Genomic DNA, 18,034 nt, shown 5'->3' with positions numbered 1-18,034 from the left:
ACAAAAAAGGAAGAAAATGAGAATGAAACGAGAGAGAAAAACATTTCGTGAGCTGAATTTTTGACTCCTGATCACAGGCGTCCGCTGAGCCAACAGGACGACGTCCAACGGCAGATTTGAATTTTTTTATTTATTTATAAACAGAGTGAGCATCTGAACACACAATTATATTATTTCACAAAAAAAAACCCACAACCTTCACATATAAAGAAACGTCCTCTTTCTCACCCGATGACCTGAACAGTAAGTGTTTATGACACAGCAGCAGCCTCCAGATCGTGTTGCCACCTCACACTGGTGGATGTGGAAATGGTGAAATGTGCTAATGTGATGTGCTGCTCGCAAAGGTCTGTGGGCCTCAGATTTAGGTCACCCTGCCTCGTACTATCGGTGGGTGAATTTGGGGGATCTGCAGCCGGTCACATGGAGACGCAGACGACCTGACCTCTTGATAATTATCTGCTGGCTGTGTAGCTCTCTGTCTGTTTGTTGCCAGATAAACATCACAGAGGAAGTGGATTATGTTATATTATAACAGTTTTGTATCTTAAGGTCAAAAATATCCAGTTGTTTAACGCTTACAAATGTTGAAACTCTTGGCAGTCGGCTCATGCAACATGCAATCCGAACTTAACATGTTGATATGATGAAAATGTAATACGAACATTTTATTCCAGCGACTCGTCTAGTTAAACGTACGCTATATCAGAATAATACAAGAACAAAAAAGCCTGTCATGATTCCTAACACCACCTCACAGCATAGAGATCTAAGTGTTTCTCTCTCCTCTGCTCTTCAGATAGTTGGACTCTTTAAGTCTCAGGGCTGTTTACCTCACGACATCTTTTATAAAAAAGCACCTTCAGTAGGCGCAAGGCACACTCACTCCTCCAGCAAGCAGCTCACATCCACCTCTTTTTCCTCTTCCCAACCCGCTCCGGGCTCCACCTGCAGAGCCGCCCCATCTAAAATTGATTACGGTGACATTTACTATTCATAGAAAAGGTTACTAGAGTAACCCTGTGCTGTGCCGCATGTTTGAGTGGAACATTATTCCCAAACAAATGAAGAGGCTCTCTTCACTGAACAACTGTGGATCAGAGCTGAATGACAAACCGGTTGTGTAATTATGAATAATATGCAGATCTGCTGTGTATTCAGTCGAGATCATGATTTTTGTTTCATAGGAGGGAAGCGATAAAGACGGTGAGTGATTACATCATTACTTTAAGATCAATATTGTAGTATTTTGAGGGAGCGAAAACAAAACATGAAGTATTAACCGTCAGTTCATTCACTCTCGACCTGGTTTCTGAATCGTGCGTTTTCTTTTTATCGTTTACAACATGGCCTTGTTTTTTTGGTTTTTCTTTATCCGATTGGCTGGCAGGTGTCAGTTTAAAATCACATTTTCGGTTAACTGTTTCACCACCGCTCTGCTGGAGTACAGTACTAAAATGGATGATATTAACCTGCAGGTAACCATGGCAACAATACTTCTGTTTCATCCGACCTGAACTCTCTTCTTGTTAGTGGCTGCGTTACAAGCACAATGATGCACCGTTTTTACATCACCTCCATCGATCAGTGTCAGGGATCGGAGGGTAACTGAGTACATTTACTCGAGTACTGTACTTAAGTGCACAGTATGTCATTTCTGCCACTAGGGGGTCTCGGGGGCAGAGCCGGACCTTCTGGAGGAATAAACACCCGGCCTCACATCAGATTCTGATCTGATCCGGAGCCATTGACCGACGGGAGGAGAGCTCAGAGATTAGTTTTTAACTTTTGGGATTAAAAAGTGGATTTATGTTCACTCCTGTTTATCAGCCCGACTGCAGCAGTGACACGCGGAGGTGACCTGCATTGTCGGGTGTTGCTTGTTAGCTCAGTAAAGTAATCTGGCTGTTTGTTTTTTTAAATTTTATTCATCATTTATTATCATGTTTAGTCTCGTTCCCCGACTTTCTTCCTCGATCTCTGACTTTCTCAAAAAATTTACAGCAACACACGATCAAATGAAACGCACCGTTACTTTGAATAAAATTACAGATTTCTCTGGTTTGAACATTTTAGGAAATAATATAAGGAATTTTATAATTTTTGATCCCCAGGCAGAAATTAACAAGCTAGCTAGCAGTATATAAAATGATAATATATATAAATAATATAAAATTAGCCACACATTATATATTATTCAGCAAAATCAGTACTTTTAGTTAACATTTTTGAAGTTAAAATGTCGATTAGACTTATCTGTCTTTGTCGACAGAGAAACGGCAGCGTAGTGCAAACATGAGTCATGAAACTGAAATGTGAAGTGTTCCCTTCTGTGCTGAAAAGAGAAAATTAGTTTCACTTCAGTTTTTTTTCCTGTTGTCGCAGAATAAAACACACAGTTTAAGTTCAGTTGGAGTTTAACAGAATAAAGAAATCACATTACATTTACGCTTGTTGAATAAACCTTGAGGAACAAGGAGGAACATTTACAGATAGGAAGGACATACACCATCTAACTCTTTCAAAGATATTAAAGACAAGTATACTTTCTTATGATTATGAGGAAATGAACCACAAGATGGAGGACTCCATCTGAACTGCACAAACAATTAAAACAGCAGCAACAAGTTGGCAGATAAATGTTTACGTTAGCTTTCCTCCGAACACTTCCAGTCACAGCGCCGTGCTGGGCAGCCATGATGAGTCTCACATGGAGGTGTTGCGTGGGCGTCCAACTCGAAGGCTGAGCGGCCTCGGAGGAGACGGAGCTCCTCGCTGGCTGCCGTCCATACAGTAAGTGCTCTTCATACAATCAAACACACTGCATCTCACTGCTCTTTAATTTGGTCGGTGCGCGCTGAAGTGTTTCATCAGATTCATGCTGTGTTTCATCACTTCGGTCTTTCAAGAAATCTCCTTTCCGCTTATGTCGCGTGGCACATTCTCAGCATCAGTTCTGCATAATGAGTTTATACCTTTGGACCTGTTTGGAAACACTTTGCTTGATTCAAAGCAACATTTCAAGTCTCTAAACATACAGCATGAGAGTAGCGTTGTCTGACTTGCGTAAAGTTACATAACCAATCACGAGCCACAAATCAGCTACCTGGGTATATAGACATGATATTTTTCAAGAGAAGCGTTGATTGAAACCACCCAGAACATCAGTGATATCAGTGAAGTGAGACGTCTGCACAGAGCCCAAAGGATACTAAAAGACAACACCCACCCCAGCCACAGTCTGTTCACCCTGACAAGAGGTACAGAAGTATCCGCTGCCGTACCACCAGACTACAAAGCAGCTTCAGTCCTCATGCTGATCTGTGTTGTAGATTGACAATTAAATGAACCTTGAACATTAGAAACGGGCGATCGAGAAATAGCCGAATAATTCTGGTAAAGGGGGATAAACATTTAGGATTTCTTTGAACCGATCACAATCGTCTTGCGTGGGGCTAAACCCAGGATTTAGCTGGGGTGCCCCTGCAGAACATTGTTGGGGTAAACTTGTTTTGCAGGTGGGGAGCCATTGAAATAGCTAGAACACTGCAAAAGAAAAGGTAACGGCTGCTAGCTTGTTCAGGTTCTTCGTGTTAGCAACCAGTTTAGTGTTAGAGTAACTTCCCTTTTTTAAATTGTAGTAACACCAGACAACCACTGCAATGACATGTAAAATATCTGACATGTCAATGTCAAGGAGCGTGGGGCGTAGTTTCCCCGGTAAACACACCACCACGACTGTCTGTTGCAGCCCCAGTGTCTCTGGGCTTGTTCAGTAGAGCAGACAGGTGGGGTGGTGGAGCAGCAGCGGGGCAGCCCGGCCTTTTCGCTCTACCTAACAAGCCCAGAGACACTGTTGTTGCCAGTCTTGCTAAGCTAAACTGATTGGTAGCTGACTTTAGCTTCATACTTAGCATACAAACATGAACGTCTCACTGATTTCTTGATCTCTCTCATTAAATTGTACATTTATAATATATACTTGCTCAAATCTTTTCATTATAATTTCATTTCACCTTCAACTTTGACAAACACTATAAATAAAATATATCACTATTACTATTATAACTTGAAGTGTGTCTTTACCCACAAATGATGCAGCCAACTTTGGGCCAGAAGCCACTGGCGTCGTTTAAGTAGATTCAACTTAATGTTTAGATATATTTTTTCTGATGTAGGCAGCATCTTGTTTCGTCAGGGATAAGTTTGACATCACAGCCGTAGTAAAACTCTTATTTAGTCACAGTGAGCTGAGAGAGGACAGTGTCGGGCTGCAGGCGGAGGGGCGGGTGAGCTTTACCTCGGCCTATCACGGACTCATTTGAAAGACCCGTTTGAAGCCAGCAGGAGTGGGAGATGAAAGTCCTGGCACAGCACACTTTGACATCATCAAAACACAACTCCCTCACAACACTCAGCGGCTCTAATGGCTGTGTTAAAAGGTACTTTTAAATACACAGATTTACAAGTGGCCGCAGGCATCGCCCGACCGGTCTTTGTTCCGAATCGAACATGAATGAATTCGACAAAATGAAACAGGAGAGCAGCCAGACGAGAGAAATAAATTGAGAGTGAGCCGGTTAATGTCCGTGCAAAATGTTGAATTTGTTTTGGAGATTCAAAGCAGTAAAATCGAGTTGAGTGGTCGAGTGAAGTTTTTTACTTTGTGTCACCAGTTTTGGGGATTTTCATGCCGAGAAGGAAGGAATGAAGACTTGTAAGGACGAGGAAAAAAACAAGGACGGAAAGGTTAAAAGGTGAGAAAAGAAAGGAGAAAAGTGGAAAGAATTAAAAAATGAAGAAAAAAGAATAAACTTTACTTCCAAAATACTGAAACAGTAAACCTACTGGGACTTTAATAATTATTAATCATCCCGAGCATCTTTTTCTGCATCATGTTCTGTAAAAAAAAAAAAGAAAACCTTCTCACCTCGGTGCATATCGGACGGCATATACGCCGATATACCGATGTATCTGTGATCGGCCAATACAACCAATATACCTGTCGGGCTGCATAATTTAATATATGTGATCTTAATATTCAGAACAGATACGTGTTGGTATGTAAGCGCAGCATCAGTGGATCTCGTTGTACAGATCTGTGGGGATGTTTTACTGATTGCAGCGGCAAATGTTAAAAGCTTCCACCTGTGTGAGAATTATCTGTAAAATAGGAGCCAGACACAGTGTGTGTTTCTGTGTGTGTGTGTGTGTGTGTGTGTGTGTGTGTGTGTGTGTGTGCGAGCCATCCTTAAGAGGAGAGATGAGTCCTCGTGCCTCTGAAAAACAGCTTGTGACATTTGAGAGATAATTGACACTGTATATTTTCCCCCTCGCAGCCTCGCTCCCCGCAGCCCTTCATTTTCCCAGGAGTGACCCCGCTTGCTCCGATGAAGTGCTCTTCACAGGGATGTCATCTCAAAGGTCAGATCCGCAGAGCGAACGAGGCATGTAAGAAATAAGATGGAGATCTCGCCATCCATCTCGCTGTCTGGATCAAGACACCAAACTGACCTTTAGCAGTATATCAGCCTCAACAAGCTCTCAGAGTGTAGGTGGGTGAGCGGCGCTTGTTGTCTGTTGGTCTGAGTGTGTTTATGCAAGACGAAGAAACACAAACAGACTGAAGACTTTAAACCACAAACACTCATGTTTTGCATATTTATATGCAATTACACAGCTCTTATAAAGTTTTCAAAAAGGCATGTTGAACTAGAAGCTCTTGAATTAAATGACTGATTATTAATTTAGTCTCTAAAATGTCAAAAACAACAACAAAAAAACTAAACGGGTAAAAATGCCACCACAATTTCCTAAAAACTAAAGGTGACATCTTTAAATCGCTGGTTTTCGTTTGTTCAACAGTCCGAAAACAACAATTTCCTCACGACTGAATATCTGCCGTTTCTCTTCTTGAATGGCATTTAAATTGCCGTCGACCAATCAGTTAATTGTTTCGGCACGTAGCTTGATAACGGTGCCAAAATATGAGTCTATTAGCGCGAGTTTAACGGAGGAGTTCTGGCTCTGAACGCATTAAAAGAAACCTTTGATCAATGCAACATTAAAGTCTGAAGAGCGATTAAAAGTACAGCGATTATCTCTGAAGTTCTGTCACAAAACTCAAAAGTTGTTTCATGATAATCATAAATAAATAGGAAAATATTACAAACATATTAAGCAAACTGAGTTGTATGCAGAATAGTGTTAAAAACAATCTTGCATCAGGCGATATAACGATATAACAGGAGCCATGATCACAACGATGTGAGCGTCCACACTGATAACCAGAAGGCTTTGGGGTCATGACTTTCTTCAACACTTTGTTACGAGAGTTGCCGTCTGTTGAAGACAACTTTTATTCCTATTTTCGTATGAGTCAATATCAGGATGTGTAATTTGCAGCCTAATATATGTTATATAAGCGTTTAACGAGTTGTTGTCAGTGTTTCTATCGCTCTGAAAGTGATCCCAACAATCATTCGCCACTGTCATCATTATAGTTATAGTGACACATAAATAAATGTGACACATTGCTAAAAATGGCAGAATTACCAAATATTATGAAAAATAACTCCTCCCTCCATTAAGAGTGACAGCAAACCGTCCATTTAGACCAAAAACTGAGCTGAACTAGTTCATAGTTTAAGTCTTTTATTGCCTTAAAATACAAAATGTTTCCTGTGCTCCTTCATGAGTGAAGTTCCTCATTTAACATTCATACATGTTGGTCAGATAAAGTAAGTAATTTGAAGATTATTTAGTGTTTTGGTCATTTTTTGACATGTTATAGATTAGATGATTTATTATCTCTTACTTACCACTTAACTTGTCTCCCCTTAAAGTAGATTAATGAATTAAATTAGAGATCATAGCTTCCTAATGACGGGCTGCACATTTAAACAACTGCATGCAATAAAAACGGTGAATAAAAATATTTAGACTGACAGCGATGCCATGGAAATGTTTCCTGTCCTCTCTGGCTGTGACGTGAGACGCAGCAGTCGGGACAGCAGCTGTTTGGTTTACTTTCCTTGAATAACTATGAGGCAAGACACATAAATCGGAGCCTAAAATAAGACCGGAGTTTGGATTCACGGTGCATCCTCCAGCTCAGAGGAGAGGAAACAAACCTGAACGCCCTTCACTGAAATAAAATCCTGCAGGGCTGCGACCACACAGAGCAGATTTCATTACACGAGGGGAAACGTTTTCCTGGAAATAGTTAGATTTTTTTAATCCATGCATCGAGTTGTGTCCAGAACAGAAATCTGGCAAAATAAACACCTAAATGTGCATTTTTTGACATTTTCTTTCCACTAGTTGACTCAAATAAAAACCACCACAATAATCTGATTGATAATAATCTGATTTGACGTGTGTTTACATGCACCTCAGTAATGCAATAATGGAATAAACTGGTTTAAATGATTCAGTCATTTAGTTGAGCTTCTTTCCAAGAGCTTATCGCGGCGTCAGATCCTCGACCGGAGTAAACCTAATCTTCTCTTCAACCAGAACAAACCACAGGAAATAAATAAATTAAAGAACATTTTCAAAAGATTTATTACTTGTGCAATAATTTAGGCTTCCAGTATTTTAAAAAATATCATGTCTGTGACAAGCCACACACATCTAAAATATACTGGGTTTTATTCTCACTTCTGTAAGTCTGTAACAAAATGGAACCGCCTTTTTAAATTCCCGTGAACATATTGCTCCAACATCTGAAGTAAAACAACAACGATTACATTCCCTTTAACACCTACTGTATGAAGACACATTATAATATATTATTTTTAAAGAATGTATCGTAATAACATCGATTCAAGCGATGAAGGCTTTCCCAATCAAATACTGCTCGTTAAAACATCGTAGCTATTTGTTACAAAGTGAGACCAAAGATCACCAAAACTACAGCAGTCAGCACTTAACATACAGTGATGTCATTTACATCTAGAGTTAATGTAAAAACTGTGCACAAAATACAGTAGCTACCATTAGTAGTAGTAGTAGTAGTAGTAGAAGTAGTAGTAGTATGGCACACATGAGCTAAATACTTAAGACAGCATTTAGAAACATCTGTCCAGATGTCAGATGTGTGGGAATCTGGACGGCGAGGGCTTGGAGCCAGAGAGGGAAAAATCTATATATGAGAAAATCAGTTACATTAGATACTTAAAGTGGAGATTAAGCTTCTGTACTTTAAGTTCTGGACATTAAAAGCTGCCAACAGTTAAAGTCTTATTTGTTCTTAAGGAAAAACAAGCTGGAAAAAAACAAGGTTCAAGATGGCGGCTTGGTCCCTTCAATCGTCAACTGTCCTTAATGAGCGAAAACGAGCACACGAAAAGAAAAATAAACACCTTCTGTGCGTCTATTTAAGAAGGTGACAGCGGGTTTCTGGCTCCAAGCCCGTCAGCTGGGGTTTGGGAATCTGTCTTTTCGCTGTAATCTTCCTATCAATGCATCGTGCTGGACTCTTTTCACTCATTCATCCAAGTCTGGACTCACTCACAGTAACAGTGGATTACGCAGGGAGGAGAGTTTTGCTCAGTTGGAGTCCTGCATCTCCGCACCTGAAGCCTCTTCATCCTCTTCATCCTCTTCATCCTGGCCGACATTCGACTGCTCCTCATCTGGAAAAAAAAAAACCAGGAAGAATTAGCAGATTAGTCCCCCTGAAGTGTTTGAGTGCGAGCCCGAAATGGTATAAATAGGGATGAGACAGCAATTTACCAGATTTAACTTTAGCCTGTGGGATGAGGGGCTTTTTATCACGGGTTTAAAATGAAAATAGTGCACATATACACATGTATAATTCACGGTTTCACGGAGGAAGAGTGAGATCTAAGGCAGCAATTTAGATTCATTTTATTGGGGCAATATGTAAGACTTTAGTTAGAAACATTCAAAATAAATAGCTTAAAGGTGTTACTGATAGCAAACAGTCGACTGCATTCACGTCACAACACCGCTGTTGTTCGAATCATCTGATCCCTCAAGTAGTTGCCAGTTTTTGCCACTCATGTGCACATGCAATATAAACATATATATGTATTTTTGTGCTGGGTTGCCTGCATTTTGTAGTTTGTTGTGTGTTTTTGTGCACCTTATTGCGAAGCCCTTTTAATTTCGTTGTCTGAATTCTTAAAAAAAATCATTTTGGGCCCGACAAACATTTTAAAATTACTAATTCCCAATCATAATAATGTTTTTAAGGACAAGCTGTTCTCGTCTCCATAAAATGTTATCAATATGAACTTTGAATCATCAACTGCATGTGAAGAAATAAACAGTTATAACGTATATTTATTGTGTTGCAGAGATGTTAGCATGCTAACCAGTTAGCCCCATCTCATTCCAGTCTAAAGCTCCAAGTCTGGACCACTAGCTGCACGCCTACCAGAGCTAACTAGCGAGCAGTGGCTGCAGTTAGAGGCAGTTAGCGGTTACTCTGGTGATAGGCTGCTCCTTCTGACATATTGCTCGTTTAAAAATGTGCATGAATGACAACTTTTAAACGTTAACGTGTAAAAAAAATCAGCAGGAGAGAAAATGTTCTCATGCTCAAAACAGCAGATCAATAATTCAATCAGGCTCAATAGAGGATAAAATACATACGTCCACTTCAAAGTAAAGCACAGATGTTTGAACTCAGTTTGAATAATGTTCTCTAACAGCTCAGTCGGTCACAAACCCCCGATTTTCTACATCAGATGTGGTGAACGCTGCTGTTCAGTTACAACGTCAAGTGGCACTCAGAGGCAGCACGAATGCTAATAAAGTCAATGGAAAGAGGCGGCCAGAGGCAGACAGCTGCACATCCACGCAGGGTTCAGGTGAAGCTGTGTTCCCGCGGATGATTCAGCCTGAGTGGAAAATTGCATTTATTCTAAGTTGTGTGTCTGTTCGGAGCCAAATGATCAGCTTTAGCTCAGTGGAGCAGATCATCACATTTCTGTGCAAAATATGAGACCAGAGAAGATCATCACGTCTCTGAGTGTTTCCTCCGTCTGTTCGTTCGTCCGGTCAGCCGAGACCGACCGAAACCTGCTTCATTTGCATGAAGAACTAACAGGAAGTTGCTACAGGAAATGACCTTTCATGGGTATAAAGACGTGGATGCTTTTTCTCATCTTGTCCAGAGAGATTGTTTGCATGATGACTATTGTCAGTGTCCTCACGCTCACCTGCAGTTTGTCCCTCTGCGCTCTGTCTCTTGGTTTGGGCGTCAGGAGATCCCGGCTCGTCCGGCGGCCAGCGGAGCTCGCCGCTCTCCACGTCGGCTCCATCCGTCGGCTCGACCACGATGGAGGGAAGCCTCTTGGTCAACTTTGGATACCTTTCATGGGTATCTGGGAAGATCTGTTTTGAGGCTTATGTAAGGTCGACTGAAGGGTTTGTGGGGATGAGAAGAGCATCAGCACTCGCAACACGTGAATGAACAACAATGCGGTAAATCGGATTAGGACAACTATGTGTGTGAGAAGATGGATGAGCAGCTGGACTGATCTGTTGCTTTGATGTCTGACTTCAAATGTGCAAATATGATCCCAGCGTTTCTATTTTCTATTTGAATTGTTTTATCTTGGACTCGTTGGTCCAGTAACGGGGGAGAAAACAGGAACATAAAAGCTTTGTATGAAGAACGAAAAAGACACTGCAGAGGCAGAGGTATCAAAAGTCAACATATTCTTTCCTCCAGTAGAAGTAATAGAGTACAGGCTCTGAAATGTACTCAGAGTATCACAGTAAAAAGTCTCCCTCTGAAGGACATTTGTGGTCAAAGCTAACTGAAGCTCACGTCATATTAATATAATTCAAAGACTATTAAAGTTAAAGGTCGAATCAGTAGGATTTGTCCCAGCTGTTCCTGAACGCACCACAAAGATAGTTGATTGTTGAGTCTCATTCCCAGGACGTCAAATAGCCACATTTTGGGTTGGTAAAGCGTCCCGAGCAGCAACAAAGAGAGAAAATAAGAAAATCTCTGCAGATACGAGACACTAACACGCCTTTTCTCCCCGTTCCAGTCTCCCTCTCTGTCTGTTTACGTCTTTGTTTTGTCTCGCTGCGTCTGAAATCCGTCTTGTGATGTTGGGAAGGCGCCGTGCGATGACAGCAATTAAAAGTAATCCATAATTCCCCTCAAATGCATTCGAACTAAAGTAACGAGCCTGTTTTGAAAATGTGAGGAGGAGAAAGTTCAGATATTTGTGTTCAGATGTCGGGAGGAAAGTCAAAAGATGTCAGAAAAATAAATACTTGAGTACAGACACCTGGAAAAACTACTGAAGTACAGTAACACAGTATTTGTACTATATGAAATTTGCTGGTTACAGCTTCTTAAATACTTGAATTTGCTGCTTTTCTTTGTCATTTATGACAGTAAATGAAGAGTCTTTGGGTTTTGGACTGTTGGTTGGACAAAATAAGCAAATCTGGGAAACTGTGATGAGCATTTTTCACAATTTCTTTACATTTTATCGACTAATCGATCAAAATAATTGTAAGTTGCAGCCTCACTTGGGTCTAATTCACTAAATAAAGTAATTTTCCAGAGATTTCAGACTGAAAAGATGAAAAAACATCAGCAGCAAAGAAAGAAACTGGGAGGATTTATCAAACAAAACATCTAACTGGCAATATAAAACAACATGCGTGATCAGTCTTTACACTTAACGATGATACATTATGATTAAAAGATAAATCACACAGTTGTAGATGATAACACACACTTGTCCTTTCAGCTCAGCTGGATAGACACACACCATTTACTCACAGCAGGACTGAGTCCAGCCGGTGACCTCAGTCGCATCATCCCACATTTTACTCTTGCTCATCACTCCTGTGACTCACCGATGTATGATTTCAACTCCGATAAAACTGAACCGACACATTCACGCACACCTGGAAGGATACAGCGCCCTGATCTGCTGCCGCTCCACCCCCGCTGAAGTCCTCCGTACCTGGCTCCAGAGAGTTCATCACCTCGGTCATCCTGGAGGGAAAAAGCACGTGCCGATGATCATTAATCAATAAACTGTCTGTAAACGACGTGACGCTGAATGTTTGAGGGTCTCTTATCTGATCTGACGTCACTCACAGTTTATAGATTAACTCAGGGTTTCATTACTTAGTCCTCTCTTAACTGCTTTCCTCACAGCTGTCAAACACTCATCGTCCAGGTACCAGTTTCTTTAAAGTTAAAGGGTAACTCCACCAATTTTACACATTAAAGTGTGTCTACAGGGCTTGGCAAGTACTATAAAGCCTTTTGTGGAAGAGGAAGCTGCATGTGATCTGATAAATAACCTCCAGTGATGTCACTCAGTTGCATTGTGGGTAATGTGGGCTCCAGGTTCTTAGCAAGGCTTTTAATTGTGAAAGATTATCAGGAATATGGTGTGGGAAAGTCTTTATTTTCCATTTTGATGTTAAACTTCAGAATAAAAAAAGTTGTTTAATTGTTGTGAGAAATTAAAACATGATGTGTCACAGTTGCCCTGATGGACTGTAGTGCTAGCAAGATAGCAAGGGGGCAGCATAGCACCAGAGTAACAGCAACAGCTGTTACTAGCAATCCCTGGATGTAGCTAGCTACTGTCAGCTAATTAGCTCGTGGATCAGTTAGCCTCTAAGACGACGGAGGTCAGTTTGACATCAAGGGACACAGTATGGAGGTGATTTACAGCAGCGCTAATCAAGACTACGACTGTGGGAGTGACAAGACGCAGCGGGCCGCAATATTTTCACACGTCACTCCGTGAACTGAGGATTTATTCCACCAAGTTTGTGAGTTTAATTTAGTTTATGTCGAGAGTGTTTTACGATGCGTTAATGAGGCAATTTAGCTTAATTATTAATTAATCGACAAAGAGAAAAACTTGAATTCAGAAGGTGTGTGGTTGTATTTTTCTGTTTAGTAAGGAAAAAAGAAGTGAGGTTATTTCATTTCTGGACATTTTGTGAGTTTATTTTGTTGATTTAATACACTAAACAGAGCTCTCTCTAGAAACTATCACCTTACGTGTTGCACCTCTATCTGATGTGATGACCCATGTCTTAATATAGGATGCTAGAGATGCTGAACATCATGACGTCCTTCATCACAGAAAGCAGAATAATGTTTGACTGCTACTCTGCATTGTCTCTTTAAAACCCAGCCAACAGTATCAGTCTCCTGCTCGCTGGTGAAAGGCAGTCTTTACATGTGACAAGTTATCAGAAACACCACTTTCCATACAATCACACCGGCAGTTGCTGTTGCCATGGGGACGGGCGATTGAGATTGTATGCCTCTGATTGTCTGAGTAGTGCACTTTGGCTGAGCGCACGAGGCCGAGAGCTGATTTGGGGGGGTATTCATGTGTGCCGTTACGCAGCAATTACCGCCGTCAGGACGGGGCCGCGCTGCTGTGAGACTCCTCTTGTGAAACCTGGAATCGCCTCCTGCCCGTCCATCGTCGCAGCGCTGAGACAATACCGCCTTTATTCTTCATCAGAGGCTCGCATTGTTCCTCTAGAGATGAATCTGTGCGGTCACTTCCAGCCGGTCTTGTGTCCAGGGTTTTTTTTTTTTTCTTCTGGAGGTAGAAACTGAAGAGGCCTGCACACGATGCCAGTTTGGTCTCGTTTCAGAGAAGTGCTTTCATTCTGCGAGGACGTGAAGCGTAACAGACACAAGGATTTAAATGTTGATGCCAGGCGTGACGCTTCTGACAGGCTTCTATTTTTTCTCTCCAGTTGAATAATCATTTCTTATTTGAGCCATTAGGTCTGAACGAGGTTATCCGTGTGTTTATCTCTGCAGGAAGCCGCTTCACTTCCGCCTCAACAGAGACCTGAAATGTTAAGATACTTTACAATCTTTAACTGGCTGAAGATGAGCCAGCAAGTGTTTCGACTGGTGGTTCGAATTAAGGCATCTTGAATGGCAAAAAAATAATTTAATAAATCAAATTGTTGAGCTGAACTGAGCAGAGGGCAAAAATTCTTGGCAGGAAAGATTGCATTTTTAGCCTGCAGTCATTTTGGATCTTTGTCTTTTTAATGTGTTAAAATAAAATACTAGTGGAGTGAAGATTTCATGCTTATTGTTGCTTGATTGAAGGAAATGAATCAATATTTTTCAACAAGAACAACAGAAATTGATTATAAACTCAGAAACAGATATTAAAGGTGCACTGCATTCGAAGTTTTCATGTAAACTAAGAAACAGAAAAGAACGAAGCCTTCTGTCCGAGCTTTCATTTTGTCGGTATTTTCTGAAAATCAACAACAAGTTGGCCGAACACTTTGTGGAAAAGTTACGCGAGTTGGCGAGAAGTTTTCAGGTGTTACTTCGCCGGGACACAACCACAAACAGTTACTATCGAACAGCTGGGAGGAGATTGGATGGTGGCGAAGGAAGAGTGACTCTAATGGTGAGGATGCAGGTCGCAACCAACTGAACACCCCTCGTCTCAATCTCCTCTACGGTGGCTGCTAAAAATACAAAAAACTCGAAAGGCCCGACCCAATCTGTGCTTGGTTTGTCCGTTCTCAGCTACCGTAGAAACATGGTGGACCCTCATGGACGCAGCGTTGGAGGCGGAGCCCCGTTCATTCCTACTCCTAACTCCCGGTTAGCGCTCGACTAACTTGAATGGCGAGAAAATTAATTTAATCGTGCGGCTCTTCAAGACTTAAAAAAAAAATATGATGTGCCGTCTTACAGCCACCTCTTTCACATTGTAAGCTTACGGAAAAAAGTCTTTTAGGACCGCAGTGCGTAACATGACGATGTAATTACGCGGGTTGGCCACTACGAAAACTGGCTTCAAAGACATAAATCCTACACACTGGACCTTTAATTAATGCCTGATTTACTTCGATGTTAACCTCCTGGCTGTCTTCTTCTTGCAAGCAGCAATCTTGATTTTTTTTACAAACTGCAGCCAGCAAATATTTGAGTTTTTTACTAAATAACAACGAATCAAATGTCCCTCTAGTGATACGTCCCAAAAACATATGTTTGAAAATAAAAACTGCACTATCGAATGGAAAAACTTGAAATGTAAATTTAAAATAATGTTCGTCTTTCCTGTGATAGTTTTGATTCGGGCCGCTACACAATCAAGTTCACGCTAACGTAATCCATGATTGATTACGAGCTAACAGCGAGCAGATACGACTCGATGTCAGTCATAGTAGTCATACGTGTAGCGTGTATTTCCTGAGGTGGTACGCGCTATAAAAAGTTGGTTTTAGCCAAATTCTTACTTAATTGTGAGGATTTGCTTCTTTTCTCTTCCTGATTATAATCTTTATATCTTCTGGACTAACATTTGAGGACATCTTGTTGAGTTTCAGGACATTTCAACAGCTATTTTTCAGCATTTCCTGATTTTATAAACCAATATTTTCTTGGCAGGTGAACTGATAATGAATAACTTGTTAGTTGTTCCTCTAAAAAAAAAAAAAAAAAATCAACTGTACGAGCCAAAACCCACAGGAGCACCTTGATGTTCTGCAGCATCTCCGACTTGAGTTTGAAGCCAGATGCTTCCACCTACTAGTCTTTATAAAAAAATCTGATTTCCACACCCCAAAAACCTCCAGAAAATAATTCTCCCTGCAGACACTCGTCTCATCTTTGCTTTTTCGGACGGAGGATGTGCATCTGGTGTGACCTCACGGATTAAAATTCCTCCTCTCCTCTGTCCATCATGAGATCCATCACGGTGCAGGCTGTCCAGTTAAAGAGGCAGCGCCGGGCTCCTCAACAATCATTTTTATATCCCACTATTCATTTTTTATTTATTTTACAGATACAGGATATTGATGGGATTTCTTTTTTTTGCCAGAACGGCCGCTCCGCTCTCTCTCCTCTTATCGCCCCAGCTGCACTTCAAACATTTTTTTCCCATTTCTGCTACTAAATCAGAGCCAGCAGCAACACCACCTCCTCAAACGCAGGTCCCTCTGTAAGTTTTAACAGCCCAAGGACACGAAGAAATAAAGAAATATTCCCCTTTTCTTACCATGCAGCCATGAAATGCTCCTCTGCTTTGCTTTAAGTAGCAGTTTAATAAGATTTATGCAGTTTCCTGTTCTATTTTTGACTCCAGATGCACTGGATTGATGTTTTAATGGCACGTAAACTTACTTACATGCATTTTACACATTTACAGCACACAGTTTAATTGATTGTGAATGATTCTGGAGCGTCACACAACAGGTAGCCAGTTTAACTGCAGGTAGCAGGAACTATTAATAGATTTAAATAGCAGTGTAAAGAACACACAGCTTCTGCTACACCTACACTTGAACACACCACACAGGCTTGATCAGTGCTTTTCTGCCCACAATCCCACACACTGAGCACCAGCAGTGCAGAAAACCCAACAAGGTGAAGCAGATTTTTTTTATCAATTCTCCTAAAAACATCCAAAACAGTTTGAATCCTTTAAACTAATCAGTTAGTTACTTTTACAAAAATGGATAAAATCAGCTGCTAGTTCAGATGTTTTTTTTAGATGCAGAAACGTTCATGTGATTGTTTCCAGAGTGTTTTTTAATAAAAGATAATTAAAGAATAAATAAAAAATTAAAGAATAAATAAAAAAAAGCTCCGTACCTGTGTGTGTGTGTGATCCAGTGGCTCAGAGCAGGAAGGTCTCCGTCCTCCGCTGCTTCATCACACTGATGCTGATGCTGCTGCTGCTGCTGCTGATGATGATGATGGTGATGATGGTGGTGATGATGATGATGATGATGATGCGGGCTGTTGTGGGCGACAGGCGGCGGGGCGCGCGAGGCTCCCAGTGAAGTTGCCGCTCGCATTAAAGTGCTCGGAGGCTGCGCAGTGGAGCCGCTGCTGCCTTCAAGGACAGTCGGAAACATCAGTAGCGAAGATGGTGCGATGTGTGGACACCCTTGCACATGCAGGCATTTTGTGTACTTTCAGTTTTAGTGAAGACACCTAACTTATTTTAATGCTTCAGTATGACATAATAATTAAAACAAATAGTTAGCTCTGTTTTGTGCCTCTCGCTGCCATCTGTTTTTACAAAAACAATATCCCAAATAACCACAAATCTAACAACACTTTTAATACAAAGGCCCAATAAACTGTTCATCTATAGTAGTTTGCCTATTTTAAGACTTTCTGTGTTTCCTGTCCACATACTTTTGGCCTTTAGTCTATTGAACAAATTTTAGAATAGGGATGTACACAGTCATATTATATATATTACATATTTATATACAATTTTTTATTGTTATTATTATTATTACGAACCATCAAAAAACTTTAATTTCCCGACCAAGTACGACCCATAAATCGATTAACGTTGAAGCTGGAAATTACGAGGAGCTGGTCGCACCTTGAAGGCAGCACCTGATCAGAGGCAGCCGTTAAAGATTTTAAATGAGCTAATCTTGTTAGCAGTTAGCTGAGCTCGTCAGGTAACTTCTTATATTTTATAAACGTGAATTTAGAGACACACGTAGATGTATTCTCTTTTTATGGGGCTATTTTATGTGATGACATTTAAGTGAAGTTATTGGAGGGTTATATAATGCCAACTATTAACAAAGCATCACAGCTAATGGCGAGGAAATTATGCTAACGTTACTTTCTTGTCATTAAGCTAGCAAGGAGAGGTTTCCTTGAGTCTTACACAAATAAATCGCTTTTCTAACCTTTTATTTTATAACAAGAAGACACAGATAGTGACATTATATTTGTGAGCTTTGTCTCCCTCCAGTGAGCAAATGTATTAATGCTTCATTTGACAGTGTAGTGTGGTAATAATATTTTAAATAATGTCATATTGTTTTCAAAGACATGTCCTCTCATTTTTGCTCAACTGGTAAGACAGTATAATATTCAGATTTTATATTTATTTATTTATTATCATTTTAACCAGATTTGACAGCACTAAAAAGTGTGTTAATTTGAAACTTTGTGGACTGGAAAGTCACAAAATTTGACCTTTTTCAGCAGAAACACCTGTTTAAGCTACAGCTAGTTTCATTGTCAATT

The 18,034-nt window shown here is 40.6% G+C and overlaps 1 protein-coding gene across 1 annotated transcript; it reads right to left on the bottom strand.

Moving 5' to 3' along the window:
* Positions 1 to 7,542: 7,542 nt before the first annotated feature.
* LOC311274492 (uncharacterized protein) lies at positions 7,543 to 16,834 on the bottom strand. Its single transcript, XM_084382196.1, has 4 exons — positions 16,625 to 16,834; positions 11,926 to 12,004; positions 10,194 to 10,368; positions 7,543 to 8,639 (listed from the first exon to the last, which is right to left on the bottom strand). The coding sequence occupies exons 1-4, from the start codon at positions 16,828 to 16,830 to the stop codon at positions 8,554 to 8,556; spliced, it is 546 nt and encodes a 181-aa protein (XP_084238322.1). The 5' UTR covers positions 16,831 to 16,834; the 3' UTR covers positions 7,543 to 8,553.
* Positions 16,835 to 18,034: the final 1,200 nt, after the last annotated feature.

This window comes from Pagrus pagrus, assembly GCF_965226575.1.
Source record: "Pagrus pagrus genome assembly, chromosome: 18".
NCBI classification, from domain to species: domain Eukaryota; kingdom Metazoa; phylum Chordata; class Actinopteri; order Spariformes; family Sparidae; genus Pagrus; species Pagrus pagrus.
Note: the sequence above shows the minus strand (reverse complement) of the source record. Positions and strands in the feature narration are given on the sequence as shown.